General features: G+C 57.8%; 5 protein-coding genes across 5 annotated transcripts; 2 read left to right on the forward strand and 3 right to left on the reverse strand.

Moving 5' to 3' along the window:
- The first annotated feature begins 168 nt into the window (after window positions 1-168).
- Window positions 169-2,233, forward strand: WHR41_06981 (uncharacterized protein). Its single transcript, XM_069375586.1, has 2 exons — window positions 169-1,820; window positions 1,882-2,233. Exons 1-2 carry the CDS (start codon window positions 446-448, stop codon window positions 2,025-2,027), a joined length of 1,521 nt encoding a protein of 506 aa, XP_069227642.1. The 5' UTR covers window positions 169-445; the 3' UTR covers window positions 2,028-2,233.
- Window positions 2,234-2,501: 268 nt separating this feature from the next.
- WHR41_06982 (uncharacterized protein) lies at window positions 2,502-4,425 on the reverse strand (the record flags this gene model as incomplete). The annotated part of the gene is made up of 2 exons (XM_069375587.1): window positions 3,592-4,425; window positions 2,502-3,510 (listed from the first exon to the last, which is right to left on the reverse strand). Exons 1-2 carry the CDS (start codon window positions 3,939-3,941, stop codon window positions 2,502-2,504), a joined length of 1,359 nt encoding a protein of 452 aa, XP_069227645.1. The 5' UTR covers window positions 3,942-4,425.
- Window positions 4,426-4,824: 399 nt separating this feature from the next.
- WHR41_06983 (uncharacterized protein) lies at window positions 4,825-7,260 on the reverse strand. The gene is made up of 6 exons (XM_069375588.1): window positions 6,777-7,260; window positions 6,301-6,619; window positions 6,159-6,232; window positions 5,813-6,104; window positions 5,502-5,762; window positions 4,825-5,378 (listed from the first exon to the last, which is right to left on the reverse strand). The coding sequence occupies exons 1-6, from the start codon at window positions 6,810-6,812 to the stop codon at window positions 4,951-4,953; spliced, it is 1,410 nt and encodes a 469-aa protein (XP_069227644.1). The 5' UTR covers window positions 6,813-7,260; the 3' UTR covers window positions 4,825-4,950.
- Window positions 7,261-8,999: 1,739 nt separating this feature from the next.
- On the forward strand, window positions 9,000-10,472 carry WHR41_06984 (uncharacterized protein). Its single transcript, XM_069375589.1, has 2 exons — window positions 9,000-9,617; window positions 9,680-10,472. The coding sequence occupies exons 1-2, from the start codon at window positions 9,368-9,370 to the stop codon at window positions 10,207-10,209; spliced, it is 780 nt and encodes a 259-aa protein (XP_069227647.1). The 5' UTR covers window positions 9,000-9,367; the 3' UTR covers window positions 10,210-10,472.
- A 1,192-nt stretch (window positions 10,473-11,664) lies between these two features.
- Window positions 11,665-15,357, reverse strand: WHR41_06985 (uncharacterized protein). The gene is made up of 2 exons (XM_069375590.1): window positions 12,227-15,357; window positions 11,665-12,148 (listed from the first exon to the last, which is right to left on the reverse strand). Exons 1-2 carry the CDS (start codon window positions 15,259-15,261, stop codon window positions 11,968-11,970), a joined length of 3,216 nt encoding a protein of 1,071 aa, XP_069227646.1. The 5' UTR covers window positions 15,262-15,357; the 3' UTR covers window positions 11,665-11,967.
- Window positions 15,358-15,637: the final 280 nt, after the last annotated feature.

Below are 15,637 nucleotides of genomic sequence, written 5' to 3' on the forward strand. Positions count from 1 at the left end.
AGTCTCTACGATTGTGTCGCATGCAGCGGAAGCGAAGCCGCGGGGCTGGCGTCGACAGCCTCAGACAGCCACCCCGACGGCGGCCGGAGTGCAGCGCTGCCGAGCTGCGCGAGCTCGCACGGCGAACTGCTTCCCCCACGTTGTCCGCGCCTCTCCCCGTCGTCACCATCGTCTGCACCACCACCGACCCTCTCCACGGCATCTGCCTCCCGTCCTCTCCGCCCTCTCGCCCTGGTGTGCTCCTCCCTCCTCTTCTTCGTGCGACTTCGTTTCTTCGGCGCTGCCTCAACCAAGCGCCTTGTCTTCAGGCAGCGCGCAAACCAGCGCCCGTCAGCCCTAGCCCTCCGCAACCTCCCGGCATACCCATACACCCAGCGAGCATATCCCAGCCCTTCAGCATACATAGTCGCTTTGGTCCTTTCCGCTTCATGGCATCTTCAGCGTGATGAACAGCCTCAATATCTTGTCCGGGCTCACCACCACCCCGCCCTCCACTCCTCCCAGGTCGCGCACAGGCAGCTCGGCAAACGTCGAATCGCTCTCCTCGTCCCGCCGGGGCCATGATGATTCCAGCTTCGATTCGCTCTCGGAGAAGCTAGGCCACATCAAATCGCAAGATTTTGCGGATCGCCAGAACGCCGAGCACATCGATCTGGATGAGAAGACACCTCTACTGGATCGTGAGGACGATGAGAAGCCCAAGCCCAGTGGAGGTTGGCGACTTCACAGGCGCATAGCGGATGCCGTAGTCTACAGTGTCAAGGTCGTCTACAACACAATCACCGCGCCTGGTCGATATGTCATTGCCTGCTTCTACGACGAGCACGGACGCTTTTCTGCTCTTCTTCCGATCAGGAACTTCAAGAACCTCATATCTCGGAAGCGCCGGAAACATTCTGCTGCCTCCGTTGGACTTGATTCTGCACAGCTGCAAGAGGCTCGGGAAGAGAAGGCACAACGTCGAGAAGCAAAAGCGCAACGAAGGTCTTCACATCAGCGCTCACCTTCCGTTGATACCGTTTCCTCAGTTTCCACCTACGCAACATCAGACACCGAACCCGACATCGAAAGACGCGAAGACAGTCCGGCGAGGAACACGCGCTCAAAGACTGCTGCGGCAGCAGCTGCGGATAGAGACGAAATCAAACCCCACAACAAGACCATCCGCATCAAACTCCACAACGAGGAAGCCTTGCTGAAACGCAAGGCACAAAAGGCCCAACAGAGGAGCCGGGCGAGCAACGAGGACGTCGAAAAAGTGGCTTCTTCCCTCAAATCGCCGTCTTCTGGTACTACAACCAAAATGACGCGCTACCCGCGCACCCCTGCTCCTCCTCGGCCTCTGGTCCCTCGTCGCCAGCCATCTTACGCCATGTCATACTCAACTGAAACCCCGAAAAAGACCCTCATCATCGATCTCGACGAGACTCTGATCCACTCCATGGCCAAAGGCGGCCGCATGTCAACCGGTCACATGGTAGAAGTGCGACTCGGCGGGCCTGTGTCCTCCTCGGGCGTGAGTTTGGGCCCCGGTGTGCCCATCCTGTACTACGTTCACGAACGCCCAGGCTGCCACGAATTTCTGCGGAAAGTATGCAAGTGGTACAACTTGATCGTCTTCACGGCGTCCGTGCAGGAATACGCCGACCCCGTGATCGACTGGCTGGAGCGCGAGCGCAAATACTTCTCTGGCCGCTACTACCGGCAGCACTGTACGTTCAGGAACGGGGCGTACATCAAGGATCTGGCGCAGGTCGAGCCCGACCTCAGCCGCGTCATGATCCTTGACAACTCGCCCATGTCCTATATTTTCCACGAAGGTAAATTCTGTCCTGCTTCTCTTTCTGACCCAAAGTCCGAGTACTGACACTTCCCCCAAAGACAACGCAATCCCCATCGAAGGCTGGATCAGCGACCCAACCGACCACGAGCTCCAGCACCTCGTGCCCCTGTTCGAAGGCCTGCAGTACGTGACGGACGTCCGAGCACTGCTCGCCCTGCGGCAAGGGCAAGCACAGCAAGCATAGCGGATCTGTTCTTGTTTTCCGGCCTCCGAGTCGATCAAGCGGACGGATGACATGCATTTTCCACGTTTACTCCCTCCAATTTTGGGTTTTGGATCATAGCGAAGGCGCAATGGCGTTCTTGAGCGCGCGTGGCTCTTTCAAATCATACTTTAATCAAAAGCTTGTACCATAGTACAACCATATTTTCTGGCACAGCAACGATCCCAGAAACTTATTACTTTTGCCTACCGAATGCTCACTTCGATATTCCTCGTCTTTCACTCGTTCGCTTTCTCCAGTCACCGTGGACTCGAATCCACTCAGAATCGCAAGGGGTAGACAGGAAGTGAAGAAGTGTTGGGGAAATAAGCACAATCAATCATACACCGGCGCCAGCCATGCAAATCCCAGATTCCCTATCCCCACTCCATATTACGTACAAAATCCCCTTCTCCAATCCCTTCCCTTTTTGTAGTCCCTTCACGACCCCCACACCTATCGCCCAACCGAAGCCTCCTTAACCTCATTCTCCAACTGCTCGCTGGGCGCATCCCTCCCCGTCCCAGCGCCAGCGCCAGCACCAGCACCAGCACCACTCACAGGCCGTCCCCTCCTCCCCCTCGAACTCTCCTCGATCGGGCTCTTAGCCTCCGGGCTGTCGTCCTCGCCGCTATTCGTGGGGCTCGGGGCGCGGCTGTCGGACAGGTTGCGGCGGTTGCTGCCCTGCATCCAGCCCTTGACGCCGCCGATGAGGCCCATGGCGTAGCCGGCGGCGAAGTCGTAGTTCTTGCCGCCGTGCTTGCCGCTGCCGTTGGGCGTGGAAGCGCGCTGGGCGGCGCCGGCGGCGTCGAGGGGCGACAGGCGCTCGACGGCGAGCGGGGATTTGGCGCCGGAGCTCAGGCCGCCGCCGGGCGTGAGGCTGCGGAGCGACGGGGCGGGGGAGTTGTTGCGCGAGGGTTGCCAGAATTGCTTGAGCTCGCGGGACAGTTCTTGGCCGGTGGTGGCCCAGTTCTGGCGGATGTTATCGCGGAGCTCGCCGACGTGGCGTTTGATGTCGAGTTCGTTCTTCTTGAGCCAGGAGACGTTGAGCTCCTGGCGCGAGGTGCCGCGCTTGAACTGGCGGGCGATGTACTGCTCGTAGTCGCGGACGACCTTTGTGATGATGCCGGTGGTGCTGACGCCCTCGGTGCGCTGCGTGACGAGGAACTTGCCCTGCTCCTTGATGGGCTTGTAGATGTCGTCGCCCTCGGAGGCGCCGTAGGGGATGTCGTCGTGCGCGACGTAGTCGATCGAGTGCTTCGCCAGGAAGTCGACGTTGATGACCCAGGGGCAGTCCTCGACGACCTCGTCGACCCACTTGCAGTGGCGGACGGACTCGGCGCGCTCTTTGGCCGAGAGGACCGTGAGGCCCTTGCGCTTGTGCGTCTCTTCGTCGCCCGTCACGCCGACGATCAGGTAGGTGCCGGGGAAGGCTTCCTTCGCCTGTTGGAGCTGACGCATATGTCTGTGTTACATCCCGAAGTCAGCCTTCGATTCCCAGTTTATCCCATCGCACACCTCAGCTCGAGGAAGATACAAAACTCACCCAAGATGAAACAGATCAAAAACCCCGTCGGCGTAAACCCTCACCGGCCTTCCGGTCGGAGGCTTATTCGTCTTGTATCCTCCCTGGGGATCAACCGCGCCAGCCTTAGGCGGCGGAGCCATGCGCATCTTGCCCGCCTCGCCGTGCTCGCCGGCCTCGTTGACGGTGGTGCCATTGGTCTTGCTGGAGCGCGTGCGCTTCGCGGGCTTGGAGTCGTCCTCGTCATTGTTGGCATTGTTCGCGTCTGTGGACTCGTCGGCGGAGGGAGCGGCGGCGGCGGCGGCGGCGGGATACTCAGCCGGCTGCTCGTCCTTAGAAAGCGTGCCGGCGCGCTTGCGTTTCGGAGCCATTGTGTGATGTGAGAGTGTTGAGAAGGCGGTATTAGCTTTCGGCGAGGCTCGTTGCGGCGTGGGTGGTTGCAGAAGCCGGAGGGAATATCTCAGGAGCTCAAAAGATCAACGCAGAAGCGATTAAAATTACCCCAGCTCGGCAAGCGATGCGGGTACTAGCGAAATAGAACAAGCGACGCGAAATCAACAAATCGAGGAGACAAGCGGAGGGCGGAGGTCTGGCGAGCGAGTAGTTGACAAGCAGGACGCTCGAGCCCTGGGCGGGAGTGTGGAGAGAAGTTGAGGGACACGGTGACACTTTCTGCCGTCTGCGTTCTTTAGCGGCGGTTGGCTTGTTGAGCTTGGGCTTGCTTTGACGGCTGCTGACGATGCTGGTCTGAAGAGTCGGTCGAGTCGCGCTGCAGTAACGGCAGGCGTGTGTCAAAGGCCAGAAGATCGGAATATCTGCGAAAGATAAGTTTCTCTGGAAAACGCGTCGATCAGCAGCAGCGCCTCAACTCAAACGACGTAGCCGGTTGGCAAGTTGGCAGCACGCACTTGGCAGGGTACGTCACTCTGAAGGCGAGCCGCGACCTCAGGGTACAGTAGTTTCAGCCGAATAATGCAGAGGGTGAGACGTGCAAAATAACCTTAGTTGGACTTCACTTGCTAGTCACGAGATGCGCAATGTTAGGTGTAGATGGTCAGTGGTTTCATGCGACTGAGAGAAGCCATATGCTCATTGCATCTTGTAGAGGGAAGGCACGTTGAGCACACAATCGCAAGTGAACCTGATCGTACGATCACACGGCAGTGGTCGGTCACATTCATACAAGACACAGAATCCACATTTCACCCGCATGTGTAGTAAACACGCACACTTTCGAAACCACGTGCTGCAAGATGGGTATCATTCATGCTTCATTTCCATGCTTCTGCTAAAGTATAAGTGAATTTCGAGAGAGACAGGGGTCGGAGTCAGGGATAGAGAGAGAGCAAGGGTGGAGTGTGGTGGCGTGAAGGTAGGAAACTACTCCTTCGCGGGGCCGTCGGAGGGAGCCTTCATCTTGGGTTCGTCAGGCGTAGCCGAAGAAGAAGCGTCCTGCTGAGTCTTCTCTTCGGTCTTGGACTCGGCCTCGCGGTTGGGGCCAGGCGTCTCTTCCCGCTGCACTCGCGCGGTGCTGTCGTTTTCACCATTGGTGTTGCTGCCCTCGGCCTGACCCTTCTTGACCTGCTCCTCGACGTCGCTGTCGTCCGCTTCCTCTGCCTCACCGCGGTCCTCCATGTCCACGTCGTCGTCGCCGTCGCCGTTGTCGGTACGGATCTCCGTGCCGTCGCCGAGGAGGATGATGCGGCCGCCACGCCCTCCGAGCACGCGCGTGCGCTGGTCCATGTCCATGTACTCGTCCTCGTCCGAGGCGTCGAAACGGTGGTGTACGCCGGGGCCCCTAAACTCCGCTTCACAGATTGTCAGCCTAAGGCTCCGACCTTCCGCGCCGACTCCACTCCTGCACGAGCACATCGAAGCGAGCGACGGGTTGGCACGCACAAAAGCAAGTGCGCGGATGGATCAAGACTTGCCGTACTCCGGTGGCGCGCAAGGCCCGTCTCCATTCGCAACCCGCTCCGCGATCATGTTGTACCACTCCTCCTGGGTCTTGCCGTTCAGGAGTGCAATCACACTCATCGTCATGTTGTCGCAGCCCACGCCACCGGTGTCGCTGTTGGACGCCAGGCAGTTGTCCATCATGTTTTCACAGATGGCTGCGAGGTCTTGCTTCGCGGCAATGCCTCTTCGGACAAACTCGATCACAGCTTGCGAAGATTGGCAATCCCAGATGCCTAGGTGCGGTTAGCGGAGGATGTTGCTTCATTTGGAGAAATCAACATACCGTCACAGGCAATGACCAGGAACTCATCGTCCTCACCCATCTCGTGGACGGTGACATCGGGGAACGCAGTAACGATCTGCTGCTCAGGCGGAAGATCGGCACTCTTCTTGAACTCAAAGTCGCCAATAGCTCTGCTCAGCGCAAGGTTGCCGTTCACTCTGCCGAAGTCGACGAAGCCACCGGCGGCGCAGATGCGAGCCTTCTCGCCCTCATTCTGGGGCTTGTGGTCGAAGGAAAGCGGCTTCGCGCGGCCCTTGATGCCAAGGACTGATCGCGAATCACCAGAGTTGCCCTGTAAAATTCAGTCATGACACTGGCGCAAAGCAGGAGGCGAAGTTGTACGTACCACATAAATCTTGTCGTGCGTGATGATGCCGACAGATGCTGTGCACCCAGAGACTTCATCCTCGTATTTGGGGTCTGCACGCCCAAACCAGTCAGCCGATGTCCACAACTTCGCGCCCACGCTCTTCTCGTCTACCACATACCAGAGAGGATGGCGCGGTCGATGGCCAAAAAGCCATCCTTGAGCGCCTGCTCGAAGTTCTTCTCCTTGAACGCCTCTTGCTTCGCAATGATCTTGTGCAAGTTCTCGCCAGTGTAGATGGCAACCTTGTCGCCTCCGTGGCCGTCGTAGACACCGAAGAAGGATATGCGAACGTCCGAGGCGGCGGGCTTGAGCTCCTCGTCGCCCTCGAGCGGCTGCAGGTCGAGCACGGCGGCGTGCGCGTCCTCCATGCTTATCCGCCAGCCTTGCATGGCGCTGATGCCGAACGCGACGCGGTCATCTTGGCCCTTGTCCGAGTGCTGCGAGCGGGCACGTGGTCAGTTCTGGGGAGCTGGGTGGGAAGTTTTCTGTGCCTCACGGGCGGCGGGGAGGCGGCGATATTGGGAGGCGGCTGCTGTGCGCCGGCGACGACGCGGCGCGGCAGAGAAGGTGGCCGCGACGGGGATGGAGGCATACCTTTTCGGTGACCGGCTCCGACAGTGTCTGACCCATGATTGCGAGAGTGCGGTGGGCGGGAGTGCAGCAGGCGGTGCGGTGCTGCTGTGTGAAGTCGGCGGCGGTGGTCTGGCGTGGTGAAGTTTGTGTGTCGTGTGTGGGGAGCGGCGGGCCTGGTGAGAGAGGGGCGATACAGCGGCTAGCGTGGCGGGCGAGGGTGCGCGCGCGCGGTCTATGGGGAGGGGATGGGCGAGGTGTATGTGCGGACGGCGGTGCAGGCAGGTGTAGGGGGCGCGCGCGAGTGTATGCGAGTTGCTCTTGTGTGTGGTGGTGGTGGTGGCAGACGGCAGTGCGCAGAGTCGCCGGGCCCGTCGCCGTTCACCGCGGCCGCTGGTGACTCTGACGTCGAACGTGGACTGGACCTGCTGGCTGGCGCTAGCGTGGGGCTGGAATCTGTCATTCATCTGGGCCCGTCTGTAACCAGCTGCCCGCCAAAGCCTCCTCTTCAATAGACAGGAGGCGCAAAGGTAATATCTGTTCCTGCTTATCTACGTCTGCCTGCTGCTTGACTGCACTCACAGGAGGCTGCGTGGTCGCTCAAATGTCAAACCATCAGAACCTGGATGCGGGGCTCCGTCTGCGTGTCCCCGGAACACTTTGCCGGGAGGCGTTTGAATAAACACGACAGCGACCTCGACGGACTGTAAAGCCTGGACCTTTCCCAAAAGATACGGCTGCGTGATACACAGTCAAGTATCGTCAGTCTCAGACTCCTAATAGACACGACAAGCCTGTCTATGTCTTGTCCACTAATCAATGGATTTTTCTCTACCACCGGATGACATCCCCACATGGCCCGACGAAACGGACTCCGCTCCATTTTGTGTGTGCCATGCGGACCCGTATCCGCCCAAATCACAAAGACCAAACTCGCCGATACTCCTCGATGAAATTTGGATCATTATGATTGCTCGACGGCTTGAGTAGCGAAAACAATGAATCGCTGATCCAATCAGCAATCGTGCTGAACCGACGATTGGAACTCGCTTTGCGCTTACTAGGGTTAGGGTTGGGGTAGCCCCAATCGACTTTGCTGGCGGAAGAGCATCTACTGATACTTTAAGGGACGGCCGCATGGCATTGTTGGCCTCTATGCGAGGTTGGTAATCTGTGCTCGTGGGCTCATACGCGGCTGGTTATGCAGGGGGTTCTCATGCTGAAGTCGTCCATTCCTTCGTTTGTGCATCAGTCACATCAAGCACACCCTCCCAGCATATTCATCAGTCGCGACGCATTGCCATAGATTTCGATGGAGAACCCGTACGTGTCCACACAAATGCCGTGGGACTCATTCTTGCGGTGGTTGAGTCCTTTGGTAAACATTCGGATAGCATTCTCTCGTATCCGATGGTCTCATCCCCACGGTGGAGAAAATGCCAGATCCGATGAGAAATTCCACGTAGTAGACTACCGGCCATACAAAAGCCCATCTGACCCATTGAAGCAACACGGACAACCCAAGCAGCCATGGGCCAGGGCATCAGACCACAGCTTGCACGAGATAACCATATTCAATACTGGATCAGTGATCACGAAGCAGGTACATTCCTCATCCCGTAAGCTGACGTGGGGAGATCCCCAGCCATCAGCCGCAGGGTGTGCAGACGGCGAGATCTATGCAAGGCTGACAGATGTCACTACCGCATGATACTGGGTGCATCGCAGCTGTACGCTTTATGTACATAAGCCAATGGCAGCATAACGCACACAGCGACTCGGCACTGGAGGCCGTGAAGTAGATCGATCGGCCAGTAGTGAGGCATGATGCGTACATGTACGTTGTTCCCGGCCTGCGTGGGAGTGTGATCGACGTGAGGAGACAAAGACCTCGGTAACAGGCACAGTCACAGTCGCGAAGGCGATCAGAAGTGTGTGCTAGGCAGGCAGCGTGATACAGCAGGGTATGTCAATATGAGACAGGCAGCATAACAGCATCGTCAAGCATGGCGTTAATATTGCGACAAGAGGAAAGAGGGTCCGGACTGCAGATTGGCGGGATGGCTTGACACAGCAGGCCGAGTCATCAGCCGGGCGAGGGGGAGCAGAAAGACTCGAGGGCTCGGAGTGGCCTGCGGGCGGTGCGTGGGCAGAGAAAAAGGCTATTCGTCCCATGAGCCTCGTCACCCTCCGCCGTCGCCCGCGTCGCCCGAGGGGTCCCACTTCGCTCCGGGCTAAACGCCGTCCATTACCAAGCCATCTCAACCACCCATCCGCGCCATTCCCCCTCCGCACGCCCATCCGCGCTCATACCACCTGCCCGCCCACACCACACCACACCACACCCGATCCGCACCCACACACCCACATACATACACACCCCCCCGACTCCGCGCACACGGCTCCGCGACACCTCCCAGCGACGTCGACCACCGCCGCCAGCACGCGCCCGCCGCCTTTGTCCTCTGCCGGGCCCTCCCGCCTTGTTCCCACGCCACTGTGAAAAGCGCAGACAAAGCCCGTCGGCGGCCTTCATTTCACGACCCGAGTCCGCAGGCGCAGATTGCTCCGCCAGTCTGCGTCGCAACCCGACAACCCGCTGCGACGCGAGAGCCATGTCCAGCTACAACAGCCGCAGGGCACCCAACGTGTCTGCGTACCTCGCCAACCTCAACACCATCCCGTCGCAGCAGGAACTCTCCGCGCAGAACGACTTCGATTTCGGTGACGAGGGCCTCGACTTCCTCGCCAACACCGAGTTCCTCGACTTCGACGGTCCTTTCGGCGCCCCTGCTCCGGAGCCCGATTTCGCGCAGCATGCGCCCGCGCCCCAGCAGCCCCAGCAGAACACCGTCCCAATGACCGGTAAGGCTACCTGAAGATATTGCTATATCGCTCAAAGATGTTGTCGCTAACCCCACCTCCAGGCCCTGGCTACCAGTTCTCCGAGTTCCAGACCTTCCCGCACTCGCTCGCCAACTCGCCCACCAACATCGCCCCGAGCCCGCCCAACGGCCTGCAAGGCAACTACCCGCCGCAGCAGAATTACAATGCTGGTGACAAGCGCAAAGCCTCCGCCTCCAATGTCGCACCCGTCGCCGATCTGGAAGAGCAGTCACGTCTCGCAGCCGAGGAGGACAAGCGCCGCCGCAACACAGCCGCATCCGCGCGCTTCCGCGTGAAGAAGAAGCAGCGTGAAGCCGAGTTAGAGAAGAAGTCCAAGGACATGGCGGACAAGGTCAGCTCGCTGGAGAACAAGGTGCACCAGCTGGAGATGGAGAACAAGTGGCTCAAGGGCCTGATCACGGAGAAGAGCGACGTCAAGGGCATGGAGGAGCAGTTCAAGAAGTTCGCCGCCGAGCGTGCCTCGCAGGAGAAGGAGGCCGAGCGAAGTAGCGAGCTCAGGACTGACGGTGTCGGTACGGATGCCGTCGAGGCCGAGGCGGCTACGGCTTGATCGAGCCGATGTTTTTGGACACGTTGTTTTCTGAAACATTCCCGCCATGCTTTTACGTCTTTTTTCTTGTTATTCAACACTCGCCCTAATGTGACGTTCCTCTCCGCCTTTGAGCGGGAGAACACAGAGGGACAAGCAAAAAGAAATACACTCGGCCGTCTAAGTGATGACGATTTGCCACGAGAAGTGCTGTTCACATGCGATACCATCTAGACACACACCACAGACACGAAACGAACACCCAGAATATTTACCATTCTACATTAGACCTTTTGGTCACTTCCTACATCCCTACCGCAATTGTTCACTTACATGTACAGCACGCCAGGAGCGAACCGCACTGGACTGCAAGTTACAACCAGTGCTCCCTCCCTCCCAACCACCCGCACCCATCCCAACACCAAGGCCTCCAAAAAAAACAAAAACCGCAAGACCCCCACCAGCCACCAGCACCTCACACCTCGCGAATGAAAATTTGAGCCCCCCATCCCAAGAACAGACCAAGCACAGCTCCCTCCAACGCAGCAAGCAGAAGCCACCACAAGAGAGACCCCCCCCACTCAAGACGATTGCGCCATCCCTCGCAGGCGAGACACGCCCTCGCAAGCGAGGCCAGGCCCCAGCAGGTCCAGCCACGCCAGCAGTCTCCCTCACTCCCTCGCTCGAGACCGGGCTCGGGACGTCTGCGGTCGCTCTACTGTGCAGACCGCGCGCGCGGCCGCGGATGGGTCCTTGCCCTGCCCTGCCTTGCCCTGTCTCCCACTGCCTCGCTCAATGGGCGCGAACAGGGTGAGGAAGCGAAACCCCACCGGGACCACAGCTCGCGACCGGCCGGGAGCGGGCTGAGGCTCTGCTGTGTGTGACCTAGCTGCTGTAGAGAGGAAGTCTCTCCGATGCTGAGGGCGGGTTCGCGTGCTGTGTGCATGGGATGGGCTGGGATCGGTCGGGTGCTGCGGGTTCAGGAGCGGGAGGGAGGAGAGGGCGAGTGGAGAGGGAAGACGGGTCACGCCATTTCACGTGATGTTTTCACCTGTGCGTTGCGTTGCGTTGGGCAGGGTAGGGTAGGATAGGGATGAGATGGGGGGGTGAGGTGAGAGTGCCTCAAGAGGATCGATATCTGGTGTCTTTGTCTTCCATCAGCAGCTCGTACAAGTAAGCAGCGAGATACGCAAGCAGATTTCCGTCGACTTCCAACAACGGAGTTGCTTCCTCTCTCTTTCACCCTCTCTCGCATGTGAACGAAGCAGTTCAAACGAAAAGCGGGGCGGTTGAGTTCCTTCGAGCAAGCACAGTCGCAGCAGTCGAGCACGCCATCGCCTAGCCAGATTGCTTTCCCCGAGCAGTGGACCTCGCGCAGGGAGTAAGGGCCGCAGATGGTATTATTGCATTATCATTTCATTATCGATTGAAAAACGGTAGGGAACGGCAGCCATGCATGAGCACGACATCGCGGGATGTTTCTTTTCGGGTGGCTGGTTTCTCTGATTCGAATCTTGCATATGCGACGCTACCTCATTCTACTGCTACACCACCTCTGCATTCTGCATGTCCAGTTCCGTACATGTGCGTGCATACATGCAAGCAAGCCTGCGCGCACGAGAAGGAAAGACCCATTACATATCTGCATATCCTCCAACATGCATCGCTCTCGTCTCCGGAGATTAACGGGGAAATCCATACCACGAGTACTTCATCGGCTCAAGCAAGGACCGAATAAAGAGGAAGACGGGATTTACGTTAGGCAGGCAAAGGAACGGATTACAAGTACAAAGACTGGGCGGCGACGATGTCTCTGCGGACCTTCGTCAGGGCCGTGTCGAACTTCTGCTCGAGCTCCTCGCTGCCCATGACCTTGGAGGCCTGGCCCATCTGGCGCAGCAATTCTTCCAGGCGTCTGAACAGGCGGATCAAGCTGCCTTCGTAGACATCCGTCATTTTGCTGTGAAAGTGTAATAGTCAGTTGAACAATAACAGAAAAGTCACCTGAAAGTGACCACAGAAGTAAAGTACAACTTACCAAATCTGGGCGAAGCTCGCACCGTTAGTCCAGGCGAACACAACCTCCATCAGCTCCTTCTTGAAAGTCTGCACATACTCCTCCTCGTTGAGCGGCACCTTGCTCTCCATGCTGATTTTGGCGATCTTGCGGGCCTGCTGTTGGATGTCCTTGAAGGGTTTGGCCAGCTCGCCCTTGAGTGCGACTTCCTCCTTGGTCTTCTCCTCGAAGATGAAGCAGGACAAGGCGGCGGCGCACAGCTCGGGCGACAGCTCGTTGAAGAAGCGGTTGAAGAGTAGCTCGGAGAGAACAAGCTCGTCACCGGTGCTGATCTCGCAGGCGACGCGAGCCTTGAGCTGCACGACATCGGCGTCGTTGACGAAGTCCAGGCGGCGCAGCACGCGCTTGCGGTTCTTGAGCTCGTCGAGCTGCAGCACGGACAAGGCGTCTTGGATCTGCTTCTTGAGGCCCTTGATCTCATTGCCGAGCTCGACCTTGGCGGCGTACTGGTCGTAAAGCGAGGGCAGCTGCTCGGATTCGTGCATGGGGTGATTGAGGAGTCTGTGCTCCAGAACTTCGATCTTGCGCAGCAGTCTCTTGAAGCTCTCATCCTCAATGTGCATGTTCTCGATGGGGTCGAGGACCGCAATGCCGTCAGGGAAGCGGACCTTGACCTCCTCCATCTGCTTGCGCACGGTGTTTCTCTGTTCTGCGGTGCGCAAATCTTTCGGCAGGTGAAGGCGGAGGTGTCCGATAGACTCGATAGTGCCGTTCAGAATGGGCACAATTTCCATCTTGCCCTTCTCGCCATTTGTTGGTGGGCGAACGCCGGGTGGGAGGTTTCCTGTAGGCTTGGTACCCTTCGGCGGCGCGGTGGAGTCACTGGCGACCAGCATCAGAACGTCAATTCTGTACTGCTGGCCAGCAGGAATATCCTCCTTCTTCTGGCCCTTCTGGGGCTTCTCTTCGATGTAGTTGACGACAACACACCATCCGAAGTCATGATCCTGGTATTTCACCTTAACCAGGCGACCGCCCTGCAGAAATCTGAGCAAATATTGAGGGTGAGTTATGACAGCCCTCATGTCTTGTGTGTAGCCACTGATGTTCTGACGGAGCTCATAATACTCCTTGATGTCAGCCTCGTTCTGGATACGCATGTTGGCACGCTTCTGTTCCTTTTCGAGCAACTGCTTCTCCAGGCCAGAGACCGAAGCGGCGTTCTGGAACTGGAAGAAGCAGCGCTCGAGCATGAATTCTGGGCTAATAGCTTCGACACGCATCAAGTTGAGAATCATGTTGTAACCAAGGTAGAAAGCACTGTTGAGCTTGTCCTGCTCACCACGCACGATCTCCTTGGCAGCGCCAGGCTCCATCTGCTCATCAATCATCATGATGACAATTCCGCGTTCATCCAAGCCTCTGCGACCAGCGCGACCAGACATTTGGATGAATTCCGACGGCGTGACCCATCTCATGCCTGAGCCGTCGAATTTGCGGACGGAAGTGAAGACGACCGTCTTTGCGGGCATGTTCAAACCAATGGAGAAGGTCTCTGTCGCAAAGAGCACCTTGATCAAGCCCTCCTGGAACAAAATCTCGATTGTTTCCTTGAGAATAGGGAGCAATCCAGAGTGGTGAATACCGATACCCCTTCTGAGAAGCGGGAGGACATGCTGGATTTGGGGCAACTCCTTGTCCTCGTCTGAGAGCATCTCGATCGCAGAACTGAAGACCTTCGACACCATGTCCTTCTCAGACTCGTCGTTGAACGCCAACTGACTCATCTGCAAAGCATTCGTCTCGCACTCACGCTTCGAGAACGAGAAGACAATCACAGGGTTGTAGTTCTTCATCATGATCATCTTCACGATCTTGTAAATGTCAGAGGGACCGTCCTGTTTGCCGCCCTTGTTGGTCTTTTTGTCTTTGCCTTTGCCCTTGCGCTTCGCCATGGGGTCTGAACCATCATCCCCAGCTTTCGCGCTGACAGCAGTCATCGCCTTGTTGAAGTTCTCATCTCTAAAAACACCCTTCTCGTCAACCACCAAGTGAATGCCTTCCGCGCCCGCGGGGAAAAGGTAGTGCTGGAGAGGGGTTGGTCGGAAATCGGTATAAACAACGTGACAGGGCTGGTTGTGCGTCTTCGTGATCCACTCTGCGAATTGCATGGCGTTGGGAATGGTGGCAGATAGGAAGACATAGCGGACCTTGTCAGGTAGCAGAATGATGGTCTCCTCCCATACGACACCACGCGACTTGTCACGCATATAGTGAACCTCGTCGAACACTACCCATGCGACTTCACGCATAATCTCAGAGCCACGGTAGAGCATAGAGCGCAGAATCTCCGTGGTCATGACCAGGCAGGTTGCGGTGGGGTTGATGGTGACATCTCCAGTCATCAGACCGACATCGCCAAACTCTGCCTGGAACTCACGGTATTTCTGGTTACTCAGCGCTTTGATCGGGCTGGTGTAGATGACTCTCTGGTTGTTCCGCAAACACTGGGCAACCGCGTACTCTGCCACCACAGTTTTACCTGCACTGGTATGCGCAGACACAAGTACACTCTCATTACGCTCAATGGACACGATCGAGACCTCCTGGAATGGATCGAGCGTGAACGGCCACGTGCGGGCGGGCTTCTCCGGGCGCTTGTGCTGCGAGATGGGCACGTATTCATAGTCCGGTGGTAACGAGACTTGATGGCGGACTTGATGCGACAGTACGACCGCGGCATCGTCCTTTTGTGCTTGCAAACCGGCAGAAGCCGCGATCTCGCGCGACTGCTCAGTCTCGAAAGTATCCGTCACCAACGGCTCAGGTTCATCGTCTTTCCGTTGGCGCTTTTGGTCGCGCTCGTTGTCGTTGTTCGCGCCATCCTCGGTCGCGTCGTTCATCGGCTGGTCTCCTGCGGCCTGTCCGTCGCCATTTTGCTCAGCCTGTGGCGACTTGATGTCGCCATTCAGCGAGCGCTTTTTCGTCCTCTTCTCTTTCCTGCCGCCGGCCTTGGCGGCGCTCTCGTTGAACACGTCGAACAGCTCGTCCTCCATGGTCAGGTGACCTCCGGGTGTCGCAGTCTTCGAAGGTGCGCTGCGGCGTGCGCGCGAAGGATTAGGATCGACCAGATTGCGAAGGCGTTGGGCAAAGATGAAGGCGTTTCGATAAAAGCTCGAACTAAGAAGAGGTAAAGACCGGAAAGGAAAGGCTGCGGGACGGCGCGCGAAGCTTCGTCACAAAGATGGGGTTGCGGGAGCGGCGATCGGGCCTCTCGCAAGTGGGACGTTGGCGCCATCTCACACTTCAACGCTGAGGCCTTCTGCTCTTCATCTCACTCTACTAAATGAATATAGCCTCTGTTAAGGCGCTGTGTCTCTCTTCAAGCCTGCAGCGTCGTCATTCTTCAACGACCCCATTTACCTTGTGCTC

Source organism: Cladosporium halotolerans, assembly GCF_011745625.1.
Source record: "Cladosporium halotolerans strain TM138-S3 chromosome Unknown Sca25, whole genome shotgun sequence".
In the NCBI taxonomy this organism is placed as follows: Eukaryota; Fungi; Ascomycota; class Dothideomycetes; order Cladosporiales; family Cladosporiaceae; genus Cladosporium; species Cladosporium halotolerans.

What these genes read in the sequence shown, in the direction of transcription:
- WHR41_06985 (XM_069375590.1), bottom strand. Translation starts at nt 15,261, where the DNA reads ATGGAGGACGAGCTGTTCGACGTGTTCAACGAGAGCGCCGCCAAGGCC. An exon ending in GCGAGCTTCGCCCAGATTTG is followed by an intron (nt 12,149 to 12,226) that starts GTAAGTTGTACT and finishes ACACTTTCACAG; the next exon opens with CAAAATGACGGATGTCTACG.
- WHR41_06984 (XM_069375589.1), top strand. Translation starts at nt 9,368, where the DNA reads ATGTCCAGCTACAACAGCCGCAGGGCACCCAACGTGTCTGCGTACCTC. An exon ending in GAACACCGTCCCAATGACCG is followed by an intron (nt 9,618 to 9,679) that starts GTAAGGCTACCT and finishes CCCCACCTCCAG; the next exon opens with GCCCTGGCTACCAGTTCTCC.
- WHR41_06983 (XM_069375588.1), bottom strand. Translation starts at nt 6,812, where the DNA reads ATGGGTCAGACACTGTCGGAGCCGGTCACCGAAAAG. An exon ending in CGGAGCCGGTCACCGAAAAG is followed by an intron (nt 6,620 to 6,776) that starts GTATGCCTCCAT and finishes GCCCGCTCGCAG; the next exon opens with CACTCGGACAAGGGCCAAGA. An exon ending in CCTGGTCATTGCCTGTGACG is followed by an intron (nt 5,763 to 5,812) that starts GTATGTTGATTT and finishes AACCGCACCTAG; the next exon opens with GCATCTGGGATTGCCAATCT.
- WHR41_06981 (XM_069375586.1), top strand. Translation starts at nt 446, where the DNA reads ATGAACAGCCTCAATATCTTGTCCGGGCTCACCACCACCCCGCCCTCC. An exon ending in GTCCTATATTTTCCACGAAG is followed by an intron (nt 1,821 to 1,881) that starts GTAAATTCTGTC and finishes CTTCCCCCAAAG; the next exon opens with ACAACGCAATCCCCATCGAA.